Here is a 21,374-nt window from a genome sequence, read left to right as displayed (position 1 = left end):
GGTTGGCTGGATTAACTGGCTGTCATTCAGAGGGAACTTGGCAGATCTATTTTGCTTTCGCTGAACCTCTCTACTGCATGTCATAAAGATTTCCTGGGTCCAGAAGCTGCACTAAAGACAACTGAGCAGCACAAAAATGTGACTTTGACAAGGGACTCCAAGCTTTCTGACAAGGAATTTTTTACTGATCGGTTTATAATTTAAACCTATAACTGAAGCATGCATAATAATTAGTTAACCTGATAGGGGAAAGAGGCTTTCTCAGTAATTGGGGCTGCCAAAAAAAGCAGTCACTTGAAGTTTCAAAATGAGTGCTCCGTTAATCCCAAACAAGTCATGTTATGCCCAGCTTCAGGACAACCACAGTGAAATAAAAAATAATAATGAAAGCACAGTGAGTATGGGGGATACAAATGCCAACCAAATTGTGACAAAAGTTAGAACCACTGAAGGAGATATCAAGAAACATGATTTGACAGATGAGAGTGGGAATATACACCGTGGAGGATCAGAAAAAGTTACTCATCTGAATACGGAGCAGAATAAACTGGCCTTCAGAGACTCTCGGACCTGTAACAACAGTGTACAGGAAAGTAAACTGCCCTCAACCACAAGCAGGGAAATAGCGAAAGACTATAGAACCAGTGAAACTAAGGATATATCAAGGCATATCAGGATTAGCCGAGGACAAAGTCTGTCCAATTTAAAAAGCAGCACAAATGATGCTAACCTGGAGGTTATTTCAAAAGGTGACGTTGACCTCACCCAGAACTTTTCTAAGGGTAAAATGTCCAGGACTGTGGAGATGGAGAGAATAAAAAGGCTTTCTCTGGGCAGACCAAGTAAATTTTCTCCTCAATCTGAAACATTTGCAAAAGAATGTGTTGGCCGCGTGTCGTGTAAACGTCTGCTTTCTGCATCATTGGATTCCATTGACAGGTCACACCATTTGATTGGAAATGCAGAGAAATCACAAAAAACATCCACAGATCATTTTCTTGGGATGGTGTTTCATCCACTTGACAATACCTCGGAGGAAAATATTGTGTTTTATTCCAAACCATCTACCTCAGGGAACAAGAAAATAAGTAAACCAGAAAATGTACCAAATGTTAACACTGAAAGCACACTGCATACTTCCCATACCAATCATCATTCAGCTACTAAGCCCAATGAGACTGCTAGTAAATCAGAAGCACAATTAGGTCAGGGTGATAAAAGTAAGAAAATGGATCTTAAGACTGCACCGTCTCTACAATCTAAAAACACGTGCCAACAGAAGATTGAGAGAATTATGCTGGTAGAGTTACTGGAGTGTCAAAAAGATGAAAGTACGATAGTGCAAGAAGAGAAAAGGTCTGTGTCTGACTCATCAAAATTTCCAGCATCCCATTTTCAAGACATCTGTAATAAAGTAGAGGATCCATTGTCAAGCGAGGTGGTAACCTATCCTGATGACAAATTGCAAAGTGATAACTTCACCGTCAGTGGGGAAGGGAGAGGAAGTAATGACAGTGACAGCAGGGCAAGTAGCCAGGTTAGTGAGGAATTTTCTACTGACAAAGAAGTGGAAACAGTATTCCCACTCACATGTGATAGTAAATCCAGTGGCAAAGTGACATGTAGACAAAATGAAAATTTGCATGAAGTTGATGCAGGTTGCACTGAAACAGTTGGCGAACAGATATCTCTGATACATAACACTAATATACCTGACAGCAGACCCTTGCAAGATAATGAGAATAAACTGATGCTAGTCAAAGGAGTCACTGAGGATGCTGCCATTCCTGTTCCCGATCTCTCAGATCAGCACAGAGCATGCAGTGCAGAGACAGTGTCGAACCAACAACCTGACAACCACGACAGTGATGCGGAAACCTCAAGCTTTTCGGTTCCGAGTACAAAGACAGCTCATGCACAGAAACATCCTCCAGATGAAGCACCAGAGAGTTATAAGGTTTCGGCAAAGGCTGATGCCTTGTTATGTGTTCCCACTCCTGTGCGCCCAGTGGCAATTCTGGATGTCAATAGTCAGCCCACCCTATCTAACAGTAATTTGAAGGACCTTTATGCACTTCATGTTGACAAACTGTCACCCTCCTCAGTCCTACCTCCTGTTGACAGTACACAGTTGTTAAACATATCCCCTAAAGTGCCTCTCAAGGCTGCTTGCAGCAGCGCAATCCCCAAACCTATCCTGGTCCACTCCAAGGGCTCCCTAGCAGATAAGGAGGATGTGGACAGCGACTACAGTGAAAAACTGGAAGAAAGCATTGAGGTGAAACCTGCAATACCCAAGCCCAAACATGTGAGACCTAAAATCATCACATACATTAGAAGAAACCCTCGCTCAATAGAGCAGCTTGACCCTTCATTTGCACCACCGGGTCTGCCTTACAGTACCCCTGCGTGCAGCGTGCCAATCTCTACCGAGCAGAAGGCATCCAATGGAGGGGAGGTGAAGCCCCCCACCATCCTGTACGACAAATTTAAACCTGACATCCAGAAGCCAAGGCTCTTCAGTTCTGGATTGGTGGTGTCAGGAATTCGGCCCCCGGGACATCACTTTGGACCGATGAGTGAGAAGTTTCTGCAGGAGGTAAGGAGGTAGCTTTGACAGCCTCATTTGTATGCCAAGTGGTGATATTTGCATACTTTTTGCTGCCAGAAGCTAGTTGTCAAACCTTAAATAAGAAGTATATCCTAAATCAAGGAAATATGTGATCATTAGAAATACACTTAACTGTTTCTGGCATCAACCCTGTTGTGGTATCTGATCTGTGACTGGAAGTTGTCACTGTATTCCTCCAATGTTTCCTAGCAAGCCAGTCCCTTCCTAGTAGTATAAATAGAGATGTTTAAAAAGGAGAAGACACACTATTTGAATTTATCCATAAATGGGACTTCTGTTTTTGTTTGTTTGTTTGTTTGTTTGTTTTTCCAAAGAACATCTTTGGGAAATGAATATAATTTGCTCACAGAGAGACTTTTCCTCCTTAATGGGAAACTTGGCAGATTTTTACAGACAGAACACCAGAGGTCCATATGCATCCTCTTCTGTTTAACTATACAGAAAACCAGGAACTATCAGAGTTGTTTTTAGATTATATATATAAAATGCTGGAAGAGATTCACTTTGACTCGTTTTAAAGCAGTGTACTATATTGACAAGCTTCTTAAATATAAAAACTTTTCTGGGAAAGTTTTCCTGAGTAGCCAAAATGTAATGGAAGTCCCTCTACACAGTTCTGAGCCCTGACATTTCATTGTGTTTCCACCCTGGTAAGCTGGGCAGGAGTGCTGGTGCCCTGCAATTCCTGCTGGGAGGTGAGCACAGTGGTTGAAGGTTGACTTTGCTTGGAAGGTGGAGAAAGGACAGGGAAGAGGGCATTATATTCAGGTCTGTGATGTGCTCTCGAGTCCACTGCTTTGGACCAAGGATAGCTCAACTAACAAGCTTTTTATGTAAATACCGAAGATCACACAATTGTATTTAATTTGAAACAGTCTTTAAATAAAAAAAAAGTATATATATTTTTGCTGTGCCTCATGCCATGTTACTAAGGCTCTTTTAATGCCACGTCATTCTACATACAGTATTTATCTAAAGAATACCATTGAAATAACACATTTGGTGACAGTGTTGACAATCAAAAGCCAGCAAATACCCAAACTAAGATATCATGTGTGATTATAGATTGATCCTTCTGGCATGTTAACAGGCAACCTAGAGACTGTTGAATTGATCATGGACTACAGTTTTCAATAGAGTACCATCTCATCCCAAACACAAGAAGGACAGTGCTCGCTGCCCTTTTCCCTTCAGCTTCCAGCTCCATCCATTTTGCATTCAGAAGAGGAGTTATTAAAGTCTTTGGGAGCTTGTATATGCCAGCCATTACTGTGATATCTTCACAGTCTCCCTGTAAGGTGGGGGAAAATTACTAGGTTATTACCATTTAACTGAAGTTAAAGCCAAAATAACATATGCAGCTGTTTGGCTGTTTATAGGGTGACATGACCTTCTGAAGACCATAGGTTTCTATAGCCCATACAGTTGGGTTTGGGAAAATCAGGCGGCATCAGCAGACAGAGCTGGAAGCAAAACACCAATTTCTAGGTGCTGTGGAAGACTGTTCTTAACATGAAAAGCACTCAGGTTGTGGCAGCAGGTCTGCAATGTGGTTTATTTTAGACAAGAGTTAGAAAGATGACAGTTATGAGCTGGAGAAGGTCCAAAGCACCTTAGGCCCCAAGGAAATATGACTTTGGGTGGATATTTCAATGGGGTAGTGTGAGCCCAAGCATGCTGCTGCTTCAGAGAAGCTGGTTTGCCCAGAGGAGACACTGGGAAAGAAGTTGATCAAATTGAAGTTCTGAGTTTGCATTAGCTCGGGAGTCAGGATTTCTAGGAGCAGCAGCCGATAGCAGGGGATGACATTTACTCTCTTGTGCAGTCACCCTAAAAGTAAGTACCTGAATCCCCTGCTGGTAAGGGGGTGGCAAAGAGGAGTGCTTTGGGTCCAGAGTGAATCAAAAGAATGGATAAAAAGGGATCTGTGCAAGTGGACAGATGCTTAGAAGAGTGACTTTGCACAGTATCTGTTCATGGCAGATGACTGATGTGTGATCTGAAGGAAAGCAATTAGAATGGGCTGAGGCAGACCAAAATCACCCCGGCAGATTGACAGTGCCAAAGACTCAGAGCTCTTGTAGACAAGGAGGTGCTGGGGCAGGATGACTACTCTACATCACCTTTGTGAGGGAAAAACTCCCAGACTACCCTATTTCACATGTCCAATTTGGGCTTTGGAGTGCTTTGATTAGCATTTTATGGCTCTTTACATAGCTATGATAGGGAGTGTTGATAGCTGCTATCAATCAGACCAGTAATCTCTAAGCAGCCTTCAGCTAGCTAAACGGTAGGCACAGTTAAATACCCCTTTGGGAGCCATCAGCTGGGAAAGATAGGGAGGTGCTGTCTTGGACAGGAGACTGCAGGGCAAGACCTAGCTGAGGAAGACTCCAGGGCGAACCCTCAGGGCTCCTTGTGTTGCTGGTGCTAAAGCAGAGCAGCTTAGATGAAAAATCCAGCTCTTTGGGACATCGACATGGCATGGAGGTAGATCTTCCATGTGCATCTTCATCAAAAAAAAAAAAAAAAAAAAAAAAAAGTAGAAAACCCCTGCTTAAGAACGCTTAAAAAATTAGAAAAAAAAAAAAAGTTAAAAAAAGCTGATCAGCAGGAAGACATAGCTTTCAAGGCTCACACGAGGTTGTCGATATGGCACTGGGAGCACACTCCCCAGCTCAGCTTCCTCCTCTGCCAGCGTGTGCTCACCCAGAACCTGTTCCCAAGGGCCAGCATGGACAAGAGCAGCCTGGTGTGGAGGGAGAGAGTTTACCCATATTGGTATGATCCATGCCTTGCTGGAGAGAGGGCCTTGGCCCATTATATTTGCTACCTTATGGCTGCTCCCAAGAGCCCTGAGTCCAGCAGGGGTCCATAAGGGGATCTGCAGATCACCGGCTCTGCTGCCTTCCTTCCCAAGGTTGTGCCTGCCCAATTCAACTGTTTCTGGGACCGTTTGCCAACAAGGACATTTTTCTGCTCCAAAGAATATGGACTAAAGCCAAGTGAAGACATGTTAAAGAAGTAGGGGAAGTTGTATTATATTTAGGCAAAGCAGTGTTTTTATATTTAGTGTTTTATATTTAGGCAAAATTTTATTTTGGTTTAATTATTTAGGTTCCGTCCCCCCCCCCCCCCCCGAGTCTTATGATGTGAAATGTCTGAATCAGTTTTGCTGACTCTTTTCCCAAATAATTGCCTGAAGCAGGCACTTGACAAAAAGGATTCTTGCTTGAGGCTTTAATGTTTGACAACGTTATAAACAAAGTAACATGAAGGAAAATGTTGAGCAACCTTACCTGCTGGCAGCACTGCTCAGAATTACCCAGGTTGTGGAAATGCATGAACGTTTCATGTATTTGCTGCAGATTTTCCAGCTCTTTCTAACAAGTTCATTAATTGTGGTGATTGGGGAACGTGCAGACAGGGATACACACTACAGTTCTGAGCTGAGCTTCCTTTTAGCTGACATGCTGCCAAAGGTCTTTTCTCTAAAAATCCCTTGTACAAAAATCTGGTACAGGACACTAACAAGACTTATATGAATCCAAATCTCTCTTAACTGCTCTAAGATGGACTTATAATCAATAATTGCACATGATTCTATTGGGACCACTTGAATTCCGCACTTGAGGAATTCACGGTTAAATACAAAAGAAAAAGGAATGTATCTTAGCAAGTTTATGTCTCCCTATGAATTGGGCTCTTTGAGAACCCGAACCTCTATTTCCTGAGGGATAGCTGGGTAAATCCTTCTCACTTCTTCCAGTGTGAGAAAATGTTTTATCCTTCTGATTGGTTTTGTGTGCAGATTCCTGTGTTACTTGTTGCATACCATCAATAAAGATGTAACTGATGTGACTAAAGGTTTGGTTAAGCTGACCCAGTTTATCAAAGTTGCGTGGTTTCTATATTTCAAGATTATCTCTATTCCTTATACTAAAGTACTTGGCATTGGCATGTTTGCTGCCAGTTAAATATGAGATGATAGAAAGAGTATAGTGAAATCTGATTGAAATAAATTCATCAGGGAGAAAAAAAAAATTGAACCTTATCCAGGAAACAATCTCATATCCAGAAGTTGAAAATCAGAAGCTAAGAATCTGCTACAGTCTAGGCAAAGAAGATCATCTGTACCATAAAAACCTGCATCCTAACTTGTAGAAATAGGTCATAGAAGTGTAATAAAAATGGAAACTGGTATATCTTATGGCAGGAAATAGTACTGCAAACAAAGGAAAAATATAGAGCAAAAATGTAATACTCAGTGCTTGTTGCATCTGTCTTCCTAGTTCCCGTACAGACGCCTCAAAGATTCTATACTTAATAGTTTAAAGCTAATCTTGTCTCTTTTAGCAAATTAAAGATTTGCTAAATTAGGATTAAAGCTCTTGCAACAGCTAGGATCAAAGCTTTTATAGCCAATGTTAAACTGCATATTCTGAATGCTCATAATTGCTAAATAGAAATTGATTTGGCATATTATATGCATCATAACTTGCAGCAGAGTTAATTAATTGCCAGTTACATTTCTTCCTAGGTAGCCTATGGCACTTTTTTTGATTAATTTTTAAAGAAATTTAGTTCAGATTTCGTATTTCCTAAGCCTTTTTTTTTTTCCTCTGGCCTAAATGGGATACACTGAAAAAATATTCATGGGTCCTTGCTAGATTATGATGATTATGCATTTTATAAGGAAATGGTAAAGAAGTTGGACTCTACCCAGAAGAGCAAACAGTTCTTTGCAAATGAGAGAGGTGAAAGCTCAGAGAGTTTCTGGCATTGCTCTGTGCCCTCGTCCTGAGATGGAGAAAGAAGTATGCAGAGGTGAGGGTCAGGGCTTGGCTGGAGTATAGAGGGATGCAGGGACTCTGTTGGGGAACCAGGTCATTGCTCGACTGCAAGCTCTCCACTAACAGCCAGCTTGCTTGAAGTACATCCAGCACGGGACTTACTGTGCTGGCCTCACAGAATATGTCCTGTAAAGTACTGAGAGATTTGTCACTGACTTTTAGGAAAGAAGCATCTATTTATGACTAACAGTAAATGTTTCACATCTACAGATTTGCTTTTTTCACCAGATCAAATGGGCAGCTGTTTTATAGCTCTGATTTGGAATATTCTGTCAGCCCCCTGAGAATATAACGTACAGAAACATGCAAGCTTCCACAACTGTGTCTCTTCAGGAACTTAGGGGCACAGATTACAGTGCACGTTTTGCAGTAAGAGCACATGGAGTTTTTTTCAGACACAAACAATTTGACAATCCCATTTCTCTTATAAGGTGAATTAAAATAGCTTCAACTTTATTTACAACTATTGCATTAAAACAGACTCCCCCAGATTGTATCTATCTCAGTAAGAGTATTTTAAATAACTTCTAATAATAATTCCACTTGCACATTCTATGTGTGTATGTACCTCTGGGTGTATGTACCAATGGTCTGAAGCCCAGACTCATGAGGAGGGAAAAATAGCCTTTATAAGCAATTTAGAGATACATATTCTCTGTATATATTGATTTATTGCATAATATCTGTGTTAATGATTTTTCTCTAGGTTGGGGAAAGGCCTGAAAAAGATGAATTTTGTCCTCCACCATATACCCACTACGAGGTTCCACCAAGTTTTTATCGATCTGCCATGATACTCAAGCCACAGCTAGGACTGGGTGCAGTCTCCAGGTTACCATCTGCAAAAAGCAGGATTCTCATTGCAAGTCAAAGATCCTCAGGTACCTGTCTTCATCAGCAAGGAGAAATAACAAGTGCTCCCAGCCTCTATCACCCCGATGCTTCAGGTAAAGTATGAACTTTCTTTCCTTTCCTTTAACTATAGTCACCAATAAGAACCTTTTTTCAGACATAAATATCACAAAATATACAACACCTTAACCTGACACTACAAAGCTCCAATAACACTCTTTGAGAAGTGTCCTTTTATCCTGAGGCAAGGCTGACTGCAGAATCTGGGGCTTGCACAAAGGTTGTTTAACAGGTCATTGCCAAAGGAGGAGGATCAATTTCAGTAATAATTCTCCTTGTGCTCTTTTTGATCTTTCTCCTCCTTGTAAATGCCCGAAAAATCTTTGCTTCTGTTGTATGGAAGATAATGGAACATTTTCTCCCATCATGAAGATCCCATTTTTCAATCTATGACATTGTCCACCATGTTGTGCTATGAAAGTGTTGGTGGATGTCAGATGTGCCAGCAGAGACCTTGATTCTCTGAAACCCCAGTATACACCTCTTTGGAGACAACGTTTTTGATACCTTTTGATACCCAACTACTATGCAGGGCACAGCATGACCCCAGGCTGAATTACAGGGGAGGGAAAAGTCAGAAGTGTGCAACACCAGAAGACAGAGAGAATAATCACCTCTATAGGACACTTCTTGGTAGCCTGGAATAGCTTGGAGGTTTTAACAATGTACATTTAATGAGCAAGTTCATGGACAAATGAAAATCAGTAATTGCCAGTGAAATGTAACAGCTGTTTAACAGTCTACAACTCTGCAGAGATCTTCAGATAATAGTAAAAAAGGATAAAGTTAAGTAATGACTTGGGTTCATACAGTCCACCCTCTTGCCCCAGGACAGAATTCCTTTGGATAAATATTTATTTAACCTATTAATGAAAAACTATTTATAAAAGCCTCCAATATGAGAGATTCTACAGCCTCTGAAAAAAGAAAGCTGCTTCGAAGCATGGTGATGCTTTCAAGTTAAAAGTTTTCCCTAGTGTTTTGCCTAACATTTGTTGCAATTTATTTCCCCTCCTATCTGGAGTAGAATCATAGAATCATTAGGGTTGGAAAAGACCTCCAAGATCATATGGTCCAACCATCACCCTACCACTGATATCACCCACTAAACCACGTCCCTAAGTACCACATCCAACCTCTTCTTAAACACCCGCAGGGCTGGTGACTCCACCACCTCCCTTGGCAACCCATTCCAACGCCTAACCACTCTTTCTGAGATGATTTTTTTCCAAATATCCAACCTGAACATAGGTCTCTTCCTTTTTGCAAGTATCTGAAAGCTATTTCTCTCCCTGGTGTCCATTTCCGCATACTAAAAACTGCATTAGATATTTAGGTACAGAATGGAAATGGGCCAGAGTATCTTGACTTAACGTGAAAAAGGAGTATCATCCAGTAATACAGATTACCAGGATTTGGCATTTATCAGAAAATAAAAGTTCTCTGTTATACAACACTTCCCTGGATTTTATCTACATTGATGCTGTTAGCTAAAGCTGGCCAAGCTCAGCTGTGTGTAACTTCTGAGACACTACAAGATTGTGCACTATGTAGCAAATACTAGTTCAGCCATATATGTTGAGTTCAGTCAGCACTGAATGTGGGAATACAGATGCAGAGAGCAATTGGCTCATGCTTTCCATTTAAATGAAAATGCAAGAAGCTGCAAGTTCAGGATACAACTTGGATAAGTCCTTGTGTAACATGAGCAAGTTTGGAAGACAGAAATGAGGGCAATATACAAACAGGTCCTATTAACAAATCCAGTGTCTTTTCTGCTCCTTGGAAATAATATCACCTTGATTTTTATTCATCCAGCTTAATTATCCTGAATCACTGATTATTGCAGACATGACTTTTCTCTAACCATTTGTTATCTATATAGGACCATACACTGTATATATTGTGTGTATATATGTATATATATATGTATACATACATTATATTTATTAATTTGCTCTCTTCCTGTAGTGAAATTCTAAAATCTAAACAGTATCAGCCTATCCTTCCTGTATATTATCTGTAGTATCAACTTCAAAAATTCCAGTGAATGAGAAATATACATGAGGAAATTGCAATAGCTGTTAGTGTGATTCCTATTCCACTGAAGTTCCTCTTATCCTGAAGTTTCCCTATTTCTCAAAAGTTGGGGGATTTTTGAATCTTATCACTGATTATTTCTTGGACCTTGCCTGCTTTGGAGGTCAATTTAAATCAACAGCTCCCTGTAATTTCCGTCCTACAACTGTTATTTTGTTTGTTTCCCTCTAGCCTGTTGATACCTCACTGTTTCAAAGATTCTATTAAAGATAACTCATGGTAGTCCAATAATTTGTCTGCCTTCTCCTTCAGGATCCCGAAGTGTACCTCATCTGGTCTTTGGGCTCTAACTGTTTTTATTGATTTTAAATTACCCAAGACTTGTTCTGGAGAGGTTGCTAATGTCTCTAGTTTTTCACTGTCCACCCCAGGACACGTTTTTTTCACTTCTGGCACCTCACTTTCTATTTTCCTTGTGAGATGAAGAACATGTTTAACTTTTCTGCAACATCTTGTTCTGCTGCAAAGTACTTCACATTGCTTTCTGGTGATTCTGTGCCTCCTGTTACTGATCTTTCATAAATTTCTGATACCTTTTAATTAGTTTACATTACTTTTAGGTTTTGCATTTTATTTCCCATTTATAAATTCGAGTTTAGCTTATGATCACTTTTTCTTTGTTCAAAGCCTTTTCTTTGCGTATCCTAAGTGACTTAATCTTTCATCAACATGTAACTTCACAAGTCAGCCTATCAGTCTTTTCATCTTTACTAATTTCTTTTAGGAAGAATGAATTGCTCATGAAAGAGGATCAAGTGACAACAGATAAGACAGTACCGGTGTAAGATTGAGAGAGCAGCAGAGAAATGTTTTCTGCAGCTGTGCATGTGCTGCTGCACAAATACAGACCAGTATCATTTTCAGCTTTTTGTCAACCATTTTCCTATAATTTGGCAGTTTATTGTGGTATTAAACTTTGATCTGCGTTATTGGTTTTGATGCAGTATTTGAGAAACACGATTAAATGTACCTTAGATGGAATCATATTTACAAATATAAGGAAAAAAATGCATGGGCCTATGGTCAGCAGGTTGGAAGTGATGCTGGTAAGACCCTTACTCATGGGTACTGTGGGGAGTAAGGGCTTGGCTGACAACACTGAAAGCAGCCAAGGACTAGCAGGTATTTTTCTCTCAAGCATACTAGTCCTGCCTTCAGAATGCTAATCAGCATCTCCTGCAGCTCAATCCTGAGCTTTTAATCCAGTTTTTAATCCTAGTGATTTCAGTCCTGCCCTGAGGTAGTGGAAACAGGGATCTAGCCAGTTGCCATCCAGTGACAAAGTGTGGGGTACCACTGAGGATTTTAAAATTAAAATTGCCATGGCACAGTATCGAGGACAGAGCCAGGGCCTCATAATAAGGATTTTATTCCCCTCTGCCGTGCCTTTCATAATGTAGCAGCCTGCTTAAGCAGCACTGATAAGCTGAGTGGTTTGGTCCATGTATAATGCTAATACTCATAAAACTGGTTGTAAGGTAATTGATAATTAAATCCCTGAACTGCTGTGATGGATTGCAAGTACTGCTAGTACATTAAGGGCTTTGTTAGTTTTAAGACATGCCAGGTAGAAAGTGAAATAATAATGAATGTTCCCACTATTCTCCAAGTGTGATGCCTAAAATGTGGCTGGGGCCACGATCATTCATCTGTATGACATTGAACACACACATTGACAGTGGTTGCGAGTTCCTTACTGACCAGTAATGCTACTTAGGTGATGCTTTACACTGGATGGGTCTGGCAAGCAGTCTGACTTGTAAGGAGAGGCATTGTGCACTGTAGGTAAGATAGGAAGCCACTCAATTGGGGTGTATCTAAGGGTATATTAAGTATCTGAAAGCTGAACTTTTGTTTATCTTATGTAAATTGACTCTGCTCTTTCTTTGGGAAACTTGTAATTCAAAACAAGCATTGAAGAATATTGTGTCTACAACATATAAATGATGAATATGCTTTCCTTGGTTATGAAGACTTGGAGCAAACATGTCAGGATTTACATTCATTAGCTGATTATTTTAATGGGATTAATGTCTGATTTTGAGAAATATGACAGAGATCTCATCATTAAATCTTCACTTAATTCTACGCTTTTTTGAGTAGTGTTTATGGTAATTTTTTCCCAAAGAGTGTGTTAATGAAATTTTGTTTCCTTATTACCTCTCCATCGATTGAATTTGCCAGTCCTGAGGGTCTAGCAGTTCCCTTCATTTCTCAACAAGTCAACTCTTGTTAAAAATTAAATTAACATGCACATCAGGACAGCAGTGTTTCTGATTTACTGAGACACACACAGACATATGTATTTGTGTATTTGCAAATATTTATTGTAGATTTCATCATTAATGCTACAATATGTCTTCAGCTTTTTCCTGATAGGCTTTCAGTTTTGCTTTTGTGCTGATTTTCAGGAATACCTAATACTTGAACAAGTAAATGAGTTTTGGTGACAGAAAAGAGGTTTTGAGGTTACTTCCTGAAGTATTTCATTACTGCTGCTCCACCTGCATGCTCATTTTATAGGCTTGCACTCTGATGTACTTGGATTTGAGCTGGCAAACTTAATTTTTTTTAAGAAGAGAGGTGAGAAGTTCAGAATTAAAAATGTTCTGTAACCCTCACTAATCTGCAATGGTTTCAGTTGTCACTCTCAGCTGTCTTTGGGTGAGCAACCTGATTGCATTTCCTAAAGAAAAATGAAGTGCTTTGAAGGGAAACACACCTCTTCATCAAAGTATTGCTGAGGACATTATCATCATACTCAGATTTAGCCATATGCCACCTCAGCTCCGAACAGTTACCGACTCTTCAAAGACTCAGAATACCTCTTATGAGAAGGGTATGAGAAGGATATGGCTGTTACATCATCAATGATCCAGGTGTAGTAGCAGACAAATACCTCATCCCCTACCTCCTCCCTGAGGAGAGCTGATTGTAGCTGGCTGGGCACCTGCAGCACATCTGAGCAGCTGATGAGCAGCAGCTGGGTGGAAGATGTGGCTCCAGTGCACTGAAACATGTTCTTGATGCCCTGTACTTTGAGAAGAAAATGCAATGGGCGTGGCTCAGGCACTGACATTTCCTGGGCTGGATGTTTCTGTGGGCTGCTTTGCACATCAGCTCTAGAAAGTAAACACAGACATTTGCAGCTTGAATGAAGCACAAGCTGACAAATTCTTGGGGCAGTGAGAAAGTGCTAAATGGCCTTGGGTTGTCTGGGAGCTAGAAAGGCACAGCGCAGCTTTTGGGGAGGTTTAAATATGAAGCAGGTGGTGCTGAGCATTTTCTGCCATGTGATGTTCAGCAGGGACAACTGTTTTGCCTTTGGAACTGGCCAGTCCCAGGCTTGACAGTAGATGAGAGAGCATCAGGGAAGCTGGGCGTAATATGCTCACTGTTGTAAAACCCTCTGGTTTAAGGTGTAGGTAATTAAACCTTTTGTTTTCAGGCCCCTTTCCTCAGTTATTGTTCGAAGGAAAAATAATTATGTCAATAACAGGGAGAACACAAGGGTACTGGGAACAGAATAGGTTTCTTATTTGGCAGATTTGTTTTTAATCTCTGAAGATATCAAAGACTGAGTTAACTCTGAGATGCCTTGAAAAACTGCTTGTATTATCTCTGACTAATTCTGCAAACTTGTAGGTAACTTCTTTGCCCCAGATTCCCCAACACAAACAAGGACAACAATGTTCAGAGCACCATCTAAAAGAAGGTGAGCTCTTTGAGAGCAAGTCACACCTAGTGGTGGAAGTTTTAAGGGAAAAGCTTGTCCAACAAATAATTAAATAAGAGGAAAAACAAACAAACAAACAAAAAACAACCAACAAAAAACACACTAACTAAGAAAACAAAGGCTTAGCATGGATCCCTAAATCACAAGTGGAGTTGAAGTCTTGAACTGCTACTCTTTCTCAGATGAATACATCTATGGAATTCACTTCTATAGCTTTTCATTTGTTTTAGCTAAAAGCTATTTCAGCTGTCACAGAGAAGTCACAGTAAAGGTGCTCGTTAGTTATACATGTGCATGGAGATGTGATTCGTGTGCAGTGCAGATGCATAAGAAGTCTCGCTCAGACTGTTTTTAAGGCTCCGCAGGCACGTCTGTTTTTTGTCAATCAGTTGTTACCTCAAAATGTTTTTGTCTTCCTAGATGGAAATAGTTTGAAGTGTCATAGAAAATCACTTGTGTGCCATACAGACAACAATACTTAATTCTATAATTAGCTTCAGGCAGTGAGGCAAGCTGGAAAGATTTTTGCCAATTTTTTGTTAAGCTTATTTTGGCAGATATTTATTAAAATGAAAGCTGCTCATTAAAATAACTTTTGTTTTGTACTCGCAGACCTTGTTTGCAGGAGTGCTTCTACACTTCTAAGAAACAGAAATAGAGAACAAACACGCATCATAAAACTTGATGATATTTAGAACAGAAAACAGGTACAATAGGCTGATGCCTCATGTATTTTAATGGGAAAGAAGACACAAACTGACTTATCTTTAAGGATTTGAATGCATCCTTAATGAGGTTAATGTCCTGCCCCCAGGTTCTTGTGAGGCCCTTGTGGTACAGAAGAGCTGGATTACAAAGAAGGAAGGGAAAAATAATTTAGGGAAGATGATGAGTTCAAGACACAAAATATTGTTAGTTCAGGGGAAACGTGAATAGGAGTCACAAACTGAGAAGTTCACAAGCACAGAAGTGTGAGAAACACCGTGAATAATCTGCACAGAACTGAGAGAATGAATTTGAAGGTAAAGGTAGAGATGGGTGGGCATTGTCTGCTGCAGCAAGGCGCCGAAGTTTGTCACTAATTTGTACCTCCTGGTTTTATGAAATTTCCTCTTCAGCAGCAGCATTGGTGGCTCCATGCTTGCTCTGCAGTGCTCAGTGCCCTGCTGGCTGCAGGCAGGTGGTCGCGTGGTGGTGGAGAGAAGAGAGCCTGGGGACTCAGTGCGGGCAGCCCTGCAGTAAAGCTGGGGATGTGGGAGTCCCATGTGGACCTCACAGTCCTAGGGCAAGTGCATTTCAAATGCTTTTTAAACAAAACTATTTCTAACCACTTCCCTCCTTGTCCCAGTGGATTTTCCCCTATTCTGCTGCAGGAAATCTGTGTTATTTATAGCTTTTTGCTCTAGAATGGAAAGGTTTCTCCCTCCACCTCGATTTTCAGTGGTTCTTAGGAAAAAGAAATCTCAACTCTCAGCTTGAGTAGTGCAGGTCTAGTCGTGCACTTTTTTGGAAGTCTGGAGAACCTACAAGAGACAGCCCCATAGTTTTTCCCTGCTGCCACTGACCTGGGCAGGTTCGTTGCTCTGCAGTTGAGCTTACGGCTGCTTGCTGTGGGTCCTCGTGTTTGCTTCACATCAGGCTTGGGTTTTGCCCTGCCATTGATACAACACAGGGAATGTTTTGCACACTGAGACTGTGTTGTGTGCCTTTTGTCATACACAGTGTAATCAGTATAATTAGTCCTTTAGGTACATGGCCAATATGATGTTTGGTCATGCCCTTGCTGCAACATGTGTGTGGCTTGGTAAGCAGGACATCTGGCCCATCCAAAAAATAGCTGCAGTGCTCATATCAGCATTTGCGAGGCCCTGGCGAGTCTGGCTGTGGAAGGGAGAGATCGTGGGGTCATCCTTCTGTAGTAAAAGTGCAATCTTACACTGGCACAAGCTGATCTGGATCCCACCTTGAGCATTTGTCAGTGCAGGAAGATACTAGTCCACTCAGAGGGATTCTGACCAAAGATAATAAGCGTGTAATTCCTGGCATTTGGGACTCTTAAAGCCTCTTGCTGTACACTTCTTATTGTTCCTACATGAATATCAGCTGATGTGATTCACACCAAGTGCAAGCTGTGCTGGTAGCTCTTAGGGAAAAGTTGGGAGCAGGTTCTGTAGCACCTTGCTGTGTAGTCGTTTAGATGTGAATGTCAAGACCCAGCAGCAGGGAGGGAAGAAGTCTAGCTTGGCGTTGCTTTACAGGGAACCATAAAACAGCTGTAATAGACTGCTGTCAACGCAATACTGCACAAGCCAGCAGCAATCTGTTATCTGTTCTCCTTGCTAATGTGCCTGCACTGCCCTTCACCTGCACCTGGAGCCCACAGCTCCCTCGGGGCACTTCATCACATAGTTCAAAGGAAGCCAGATTCAGCATCAAAGTCCAACATTGTCCCTGGTGGTGAAAAAAAATCATCAGGGAATTTTTAGACTTTTGTTACACACTGTGGGTATTTGTTACTTTCTTTTTGGTTACTCTCCACAGTACGTCATCCTCTGGGCTGTTAAAGGTGCAGTGGTCAGACATCCAGTTCCTTGTGTCTTAATAGAAGCCTGAACTCATGAAAAGTGGCTGCAAAAATAGATTTTTAAGAGTTTAAAGGATATAAATTATTTCATTTGTTGATCAAGAAGCATTTTTTATTTTTTTTATAGGAATGTGTTTTATAGGAAAACCACTCTTTTTTTGCTTGGTGTTACAGATAGAGCTATTTCAAAAGAAACAGCTTAGCTCTGTAAAACAAAACTTAGTATTGTTACTGTCATGAGGTACACGACTATCTTTCAAAATCCCTGTAACATTTTTCTGCTCAAAGGAGTTAGTCTTGTTTTCCATAAACTCTCCTCAAAGTGCAATGCTTCATTAACATTAATAAGGCTGTGACCTACATAGTTTACAATAGAATTAGATACTGTAATAATGTGAAGACCATATTTTTACTCTGTGGTTAATTTTTATCTTCTTTTATATTATGAATGTTCACTGCACCCTTTGAAGTATGTGTCAGGCTAAGGCATGAATAGCGTTGACCAGATGGGAATGGAAAGAAGGTGACTTTGTGGCTTTTTCTGGAGGAGTATATTGATAATTCTACCTTGTCTTCTAACCTTCTGGTCCTGACTGTTGAAGCACTCAAGCATCAACTTTTAGAGAACTTATTTTTTTCCTCTGCTTCTCAGGATGCTACAAGGAACAGAAATCTGTTAGTGTCAAAAATACAAAGAACGCTCTGTCCAAATGTATAGTTGAGTTATAGATCCACTATGTATCCAGACCTTCCAAGTAAAACCAAACTCAGAGCTTTAGTCCTTCCATGAAGACAATTTGAGACATTTAAGGACTTGTCTTCTGGATTTGCCTGAAAAAGTCTGCCTAAGCAAGAACAGCAGAATATGGATTAGGTGGACAAAGGGAGACAGATGACCAGTTGGTCCTTACCACAGGCACACATGGTAGCCAAACTGTTGTTGTTGCCTAATTTCGTCCTTTATAAGCCCTCTAATGGCAGTTGTCTGAGACTTGGTTGATGTCATCCATGTAAGCTGATGTTCTACAGTGAGTTGAACACTCTCGGTATAAATGGCTAGTGGTACACTAAAAAAGTACAACTTCACAGGGCAAGTTCTTGTTCCCAGGCATGGTGTGAGAGATGGGCATTTTCTTTTAGCAAAATATGAAAGAAAGACTTCAAAGAAGTATTTTCTTTGATGGAATACAAAGAAGTCCTGTGTCCTTGAGGAGGTTGTTGGTGTTCTACAATAGCTTCCAAAACTGGAGGCTATGCAATGATATGTTTGTCTTAGAGTGTGAGTTTCTTTTAATTGGCATGTAAGAAATGTAAAATTAGAAAGTGATACAGCATAAAATAACTTTTTTTTTAAAAAAGTAGCAGTCTTGAACTACATTACTTGCTGGAATTTTGACTTTGTGCCTCATGGGTTCTTGCTGCATTTCACATTTTAAAAATTATGGCAACCTATAATTGTTTCTTAGAATTACTTTTTAGTCGAGCAAAGAATAAGACATTACTGCAGTTTGAGCAGCCCTCAAAAATTGTATTCAGTCTTTTACTGACTTTATGTAGTTAGTTGGTACAAGTAGTATTTGATATGTCCCAGCTGAGTTTGTTTAATAAAAGATTCTCTATTTTTCCTTCTTTCAGTTGATCTTAAGAAAGGCCCATGTCCAAATGCTGCAAAGTCAAATCTCCCCAAGCCGTGTCAGTCTGGACTTCGTCCTCCAAGTTATTCACGGTTGCCAGCGGCTAAACTGGCAGCATTTGGTTTTGTCAGGAGCTCGAGCGTATCCTCCGTCTCCAGCAACCAGTCAAATGACAGTGCTCAGAGTGATCAAAGCAGGACAACCAACCGTAAGTCCAAAAAGTGGTCTTCTTTTTGGGGGGGATATAAAATAGATGTACTCCGGGATTGTCCAGACTGTAGTCTGCATACAAGGACTAACTTAATCTCTGCAGAATTTATTAATCTGTTCTGTGCCACTGAGATGTGGCTTTGGTATCTTGATTTCCCAGAGTAATTCTTTAAAATATTATTAATAATAGATGAATAGTTTCTGAATGTACATTGCACATAGAAGGAGTTACTTTCCCTTTTGCGGAGAAAATTGTGTTAAGAGTGAACCTGAAGCATTTTTCTATTTGGTTTTTATGTAAAATATCTCTTCGTACAAGCTGAAGTAAGTAAATAATCACAGTAAACTGTGTTTGGTAAGCACATTGCAGCCATGGAGAACAGTTTAGAATAAATATAATCCAAAATGAACAACGGAGTCTTTCTCATCCATTTTTTTTTCTGCCTCTTCATATGCAGAATAATAAACATGTTTTGAAAATTAATGCCGTTGGTATAAAATGTGATCAGAACTGGTGTCGTAGCTATTGTCTCATCTCCAGACTTGGAAAGATCCTATGGCTGAAATGTCATTTCAAATCCTATTTTCTGTAACGACTGTTAATTTTATTAAGTACAAAATAATACCCACCGGAGTGTGAAGTCCTTGGGAAGTGTGTGCGAGCCCTGGGCTTGGAGCAGAAAGGGGGATTGAGGGATTTTCATGCCCATTTTTCTTACTTTGAAGACCAGATTGAGACTGAAGTGTGTCAATATCAAAGCAAGTGTTATCAGCTGGGGAGGGATGCAGACAGGGGGACCAGGTGACATAAAGCACCAGAGGAGACAAGATGCTGCAAGCTCCAAAACCTTTCACTGTTTATATTAATTCAAAATGAAAGACAATGATAAATAAAATGAAAGTAGTTAAAAACTCTAAGGATTTTCCCTCTCCTGTCTTATACGGAATCAATGAAATGCAGAAGCGTCAGAACTCCATTGAGTTCTGACTTTCCCAATGTTTCCAAGCAAGCACTTGTATCCTTGTTTTACTCTTGGACTGATGGCTCATTTCTGTTTAGTTCCTACTGAGCTTTACATTGAAAGTAGTCAATCTTTTTTGCTTTGCATTTTCACCCTTCATCCTAGGTCTTTGGAAAGCATTTCCTTTTGTCTGGTGGTATAATCTTTTGGTTACATAAAGCCATTGCTAGGGATAGAATTATTTAGTTTCTGATTAGTTCTAAGCTACATGTCTGCAAGAAATGTTGTCTAGCAATTTCAGGTGTGAATCTGAAAAATGCACCATATGTAGTTATAGGACTATCCTTGAACACAGCTGATACAAACAGGTACATTTCATAAATTTGCGAATTCTCTAAAAGGAAAATGCTCTAAACTGTGGAACCTGAGTCAATTGATTTCAGTTCAAAAACTGTATAAGAAGCATTAGTCATCTGAGACCCAGAAAGCTACATTTGACTCTTCATTCATCTTAAAAGAAGTTGATTTCTTTTGTATATTATGTTGTATTTTTGTATTGTATTTGTACATTAAGCCCTTAAAATCTGAAATCATATTTCAATCCCCACAAGAAAGTGGAAGTATGTGTTGCATACATTTTGTTCCAGTCCACTTAGCTGAAGATGATAACCATCTTTAACTTATGATTAGGATTTTGTGACCAACTTCTGCATGTTTCAAGAATCTCTCTGGATGGATATGAAAATTACCCAGGGGAAGTGTTCTGCTTGTACAAATTCATGTAGACACGAGCTTGGCCTGTCACCTGATGAAAACTGGGACCTATCATTTCTGTTTTTGCACAAAGTTAGATAGCTCATCTATGCAGTTGTCTAGTTTCCCATGGGAGAGCAAGAGAATGGACATCTCCAGAGGGCCATCTGTCTGACATGGTTTGTGACATGCATCGCTGTCTGGTATAAAAGTCACAACTTTTTAAATTTTTCTTTAATTCCAAGTGGATATTGCTTCTTCATGGAACTGGGTGAGAGAGTAAGAAGGGGCTTTTCCAAGGGGGTGAGTGCACACCCTGTATTTGGGGCGTTTGCCCTTGGGTAAGTCATCACACAAGAAGTTACCAAATGTCACCCATTTTCTTTGTATTAAAAGCAACATAATTCCCATTAATCACTCCTGATAGGACATCTTTCTTTCAGGTATGGCAGAAAAAAATTTGTTTCCTTACTGTTGAGTTAATAACTGTCACAGAAATGATATCAGTATGAAACTAGTGTTTGGTTTTTTTCTATCTATAGTCTGTGTACCAGCAAGAGTTAAATTAGGTGCCCAGCACCCAAGGAGCACAAATTAGTTGCCTTCCATTCTGCTACAGCTTATTTAACAGAGATCAGCAGTGCACTTCAACATGCTTGGAAAGCAACTGAAGAGTGGATGTAGGGAGAAGTATTGGCTCAGGAATCTTAGCATGACATGTTATTTCTTCCTTTCTCTGTCTGCTGGAAGAATGGTTTTATTTAAATTAAATAAATAGCTGATTCTGTAGTTACTACCTGAGATCGTGTCTTTGACTAAATCAGGCTTAGTAGAGGGCAGGGTAAAGTTTTACTGTTAATTTCCTGGCTCAGTAGGGTAGAAAATGCAAAATGATCTAGCTTCAGAAATCTTCAAAAATGTATGATAACACAATTTCCTATTTAAGCAGCATCTCTGCGTGTCAGAGAGACAGAAGTAATTGAAAACATCTTACAAGT

The 21,374-nt window shown here is 40.2% G+C and overlaps 1 protein-coding gene across 1 annotated transcript in view; it reads left to right on the top strand.

Moving 5' to 3' along the window:
* Window positions 1-307: 307 nt before the first annotated feature.
* The window catches only part of MTUS2 (microtubule associated scaffold protein 2), a 177,572-nt gene continuing 156,505 nt past the window's right edge, over window positions 308-21,374 (top strand). The window contains exons 1-3 of the mRNA XM_035542552.2: window positions 308-2,599; window positions 8,192-8,432; window positions 18,453-18,659. Coding sequence (XP_035398445.1) covers window positions 308-2,599; window positions 8,192-8,432; window positions 18,453-18,659 — 2,740 coding nt within the window. The remainder of the gene's footprint in view (window positions 2,600-8,191; window positions 8,433-18,452; window positions 18,660-21,374) is intronic.

This window comes from Cygnus atratus, chromosome 1 (assembly GCF_013377495.2).
Source record: "Cygnus atratus isolate AKBS03 ecotype Queensland, Australia chromosome 1, CAtr_DNAZoo_HiC_assembly, whole genome shotgun sequence".
In the NCBI taxonomy this organism is placed as follows: Eukaryota; Metazoa; Chordata; class Aves; order Anseriformes; family Anatidae; genus Cygnus; species Cygnus atratus.
Note: the sequence above shows the minus strand (reverse complement) of the source record. Positions and strands in the feature narration are given on the sequence as shown.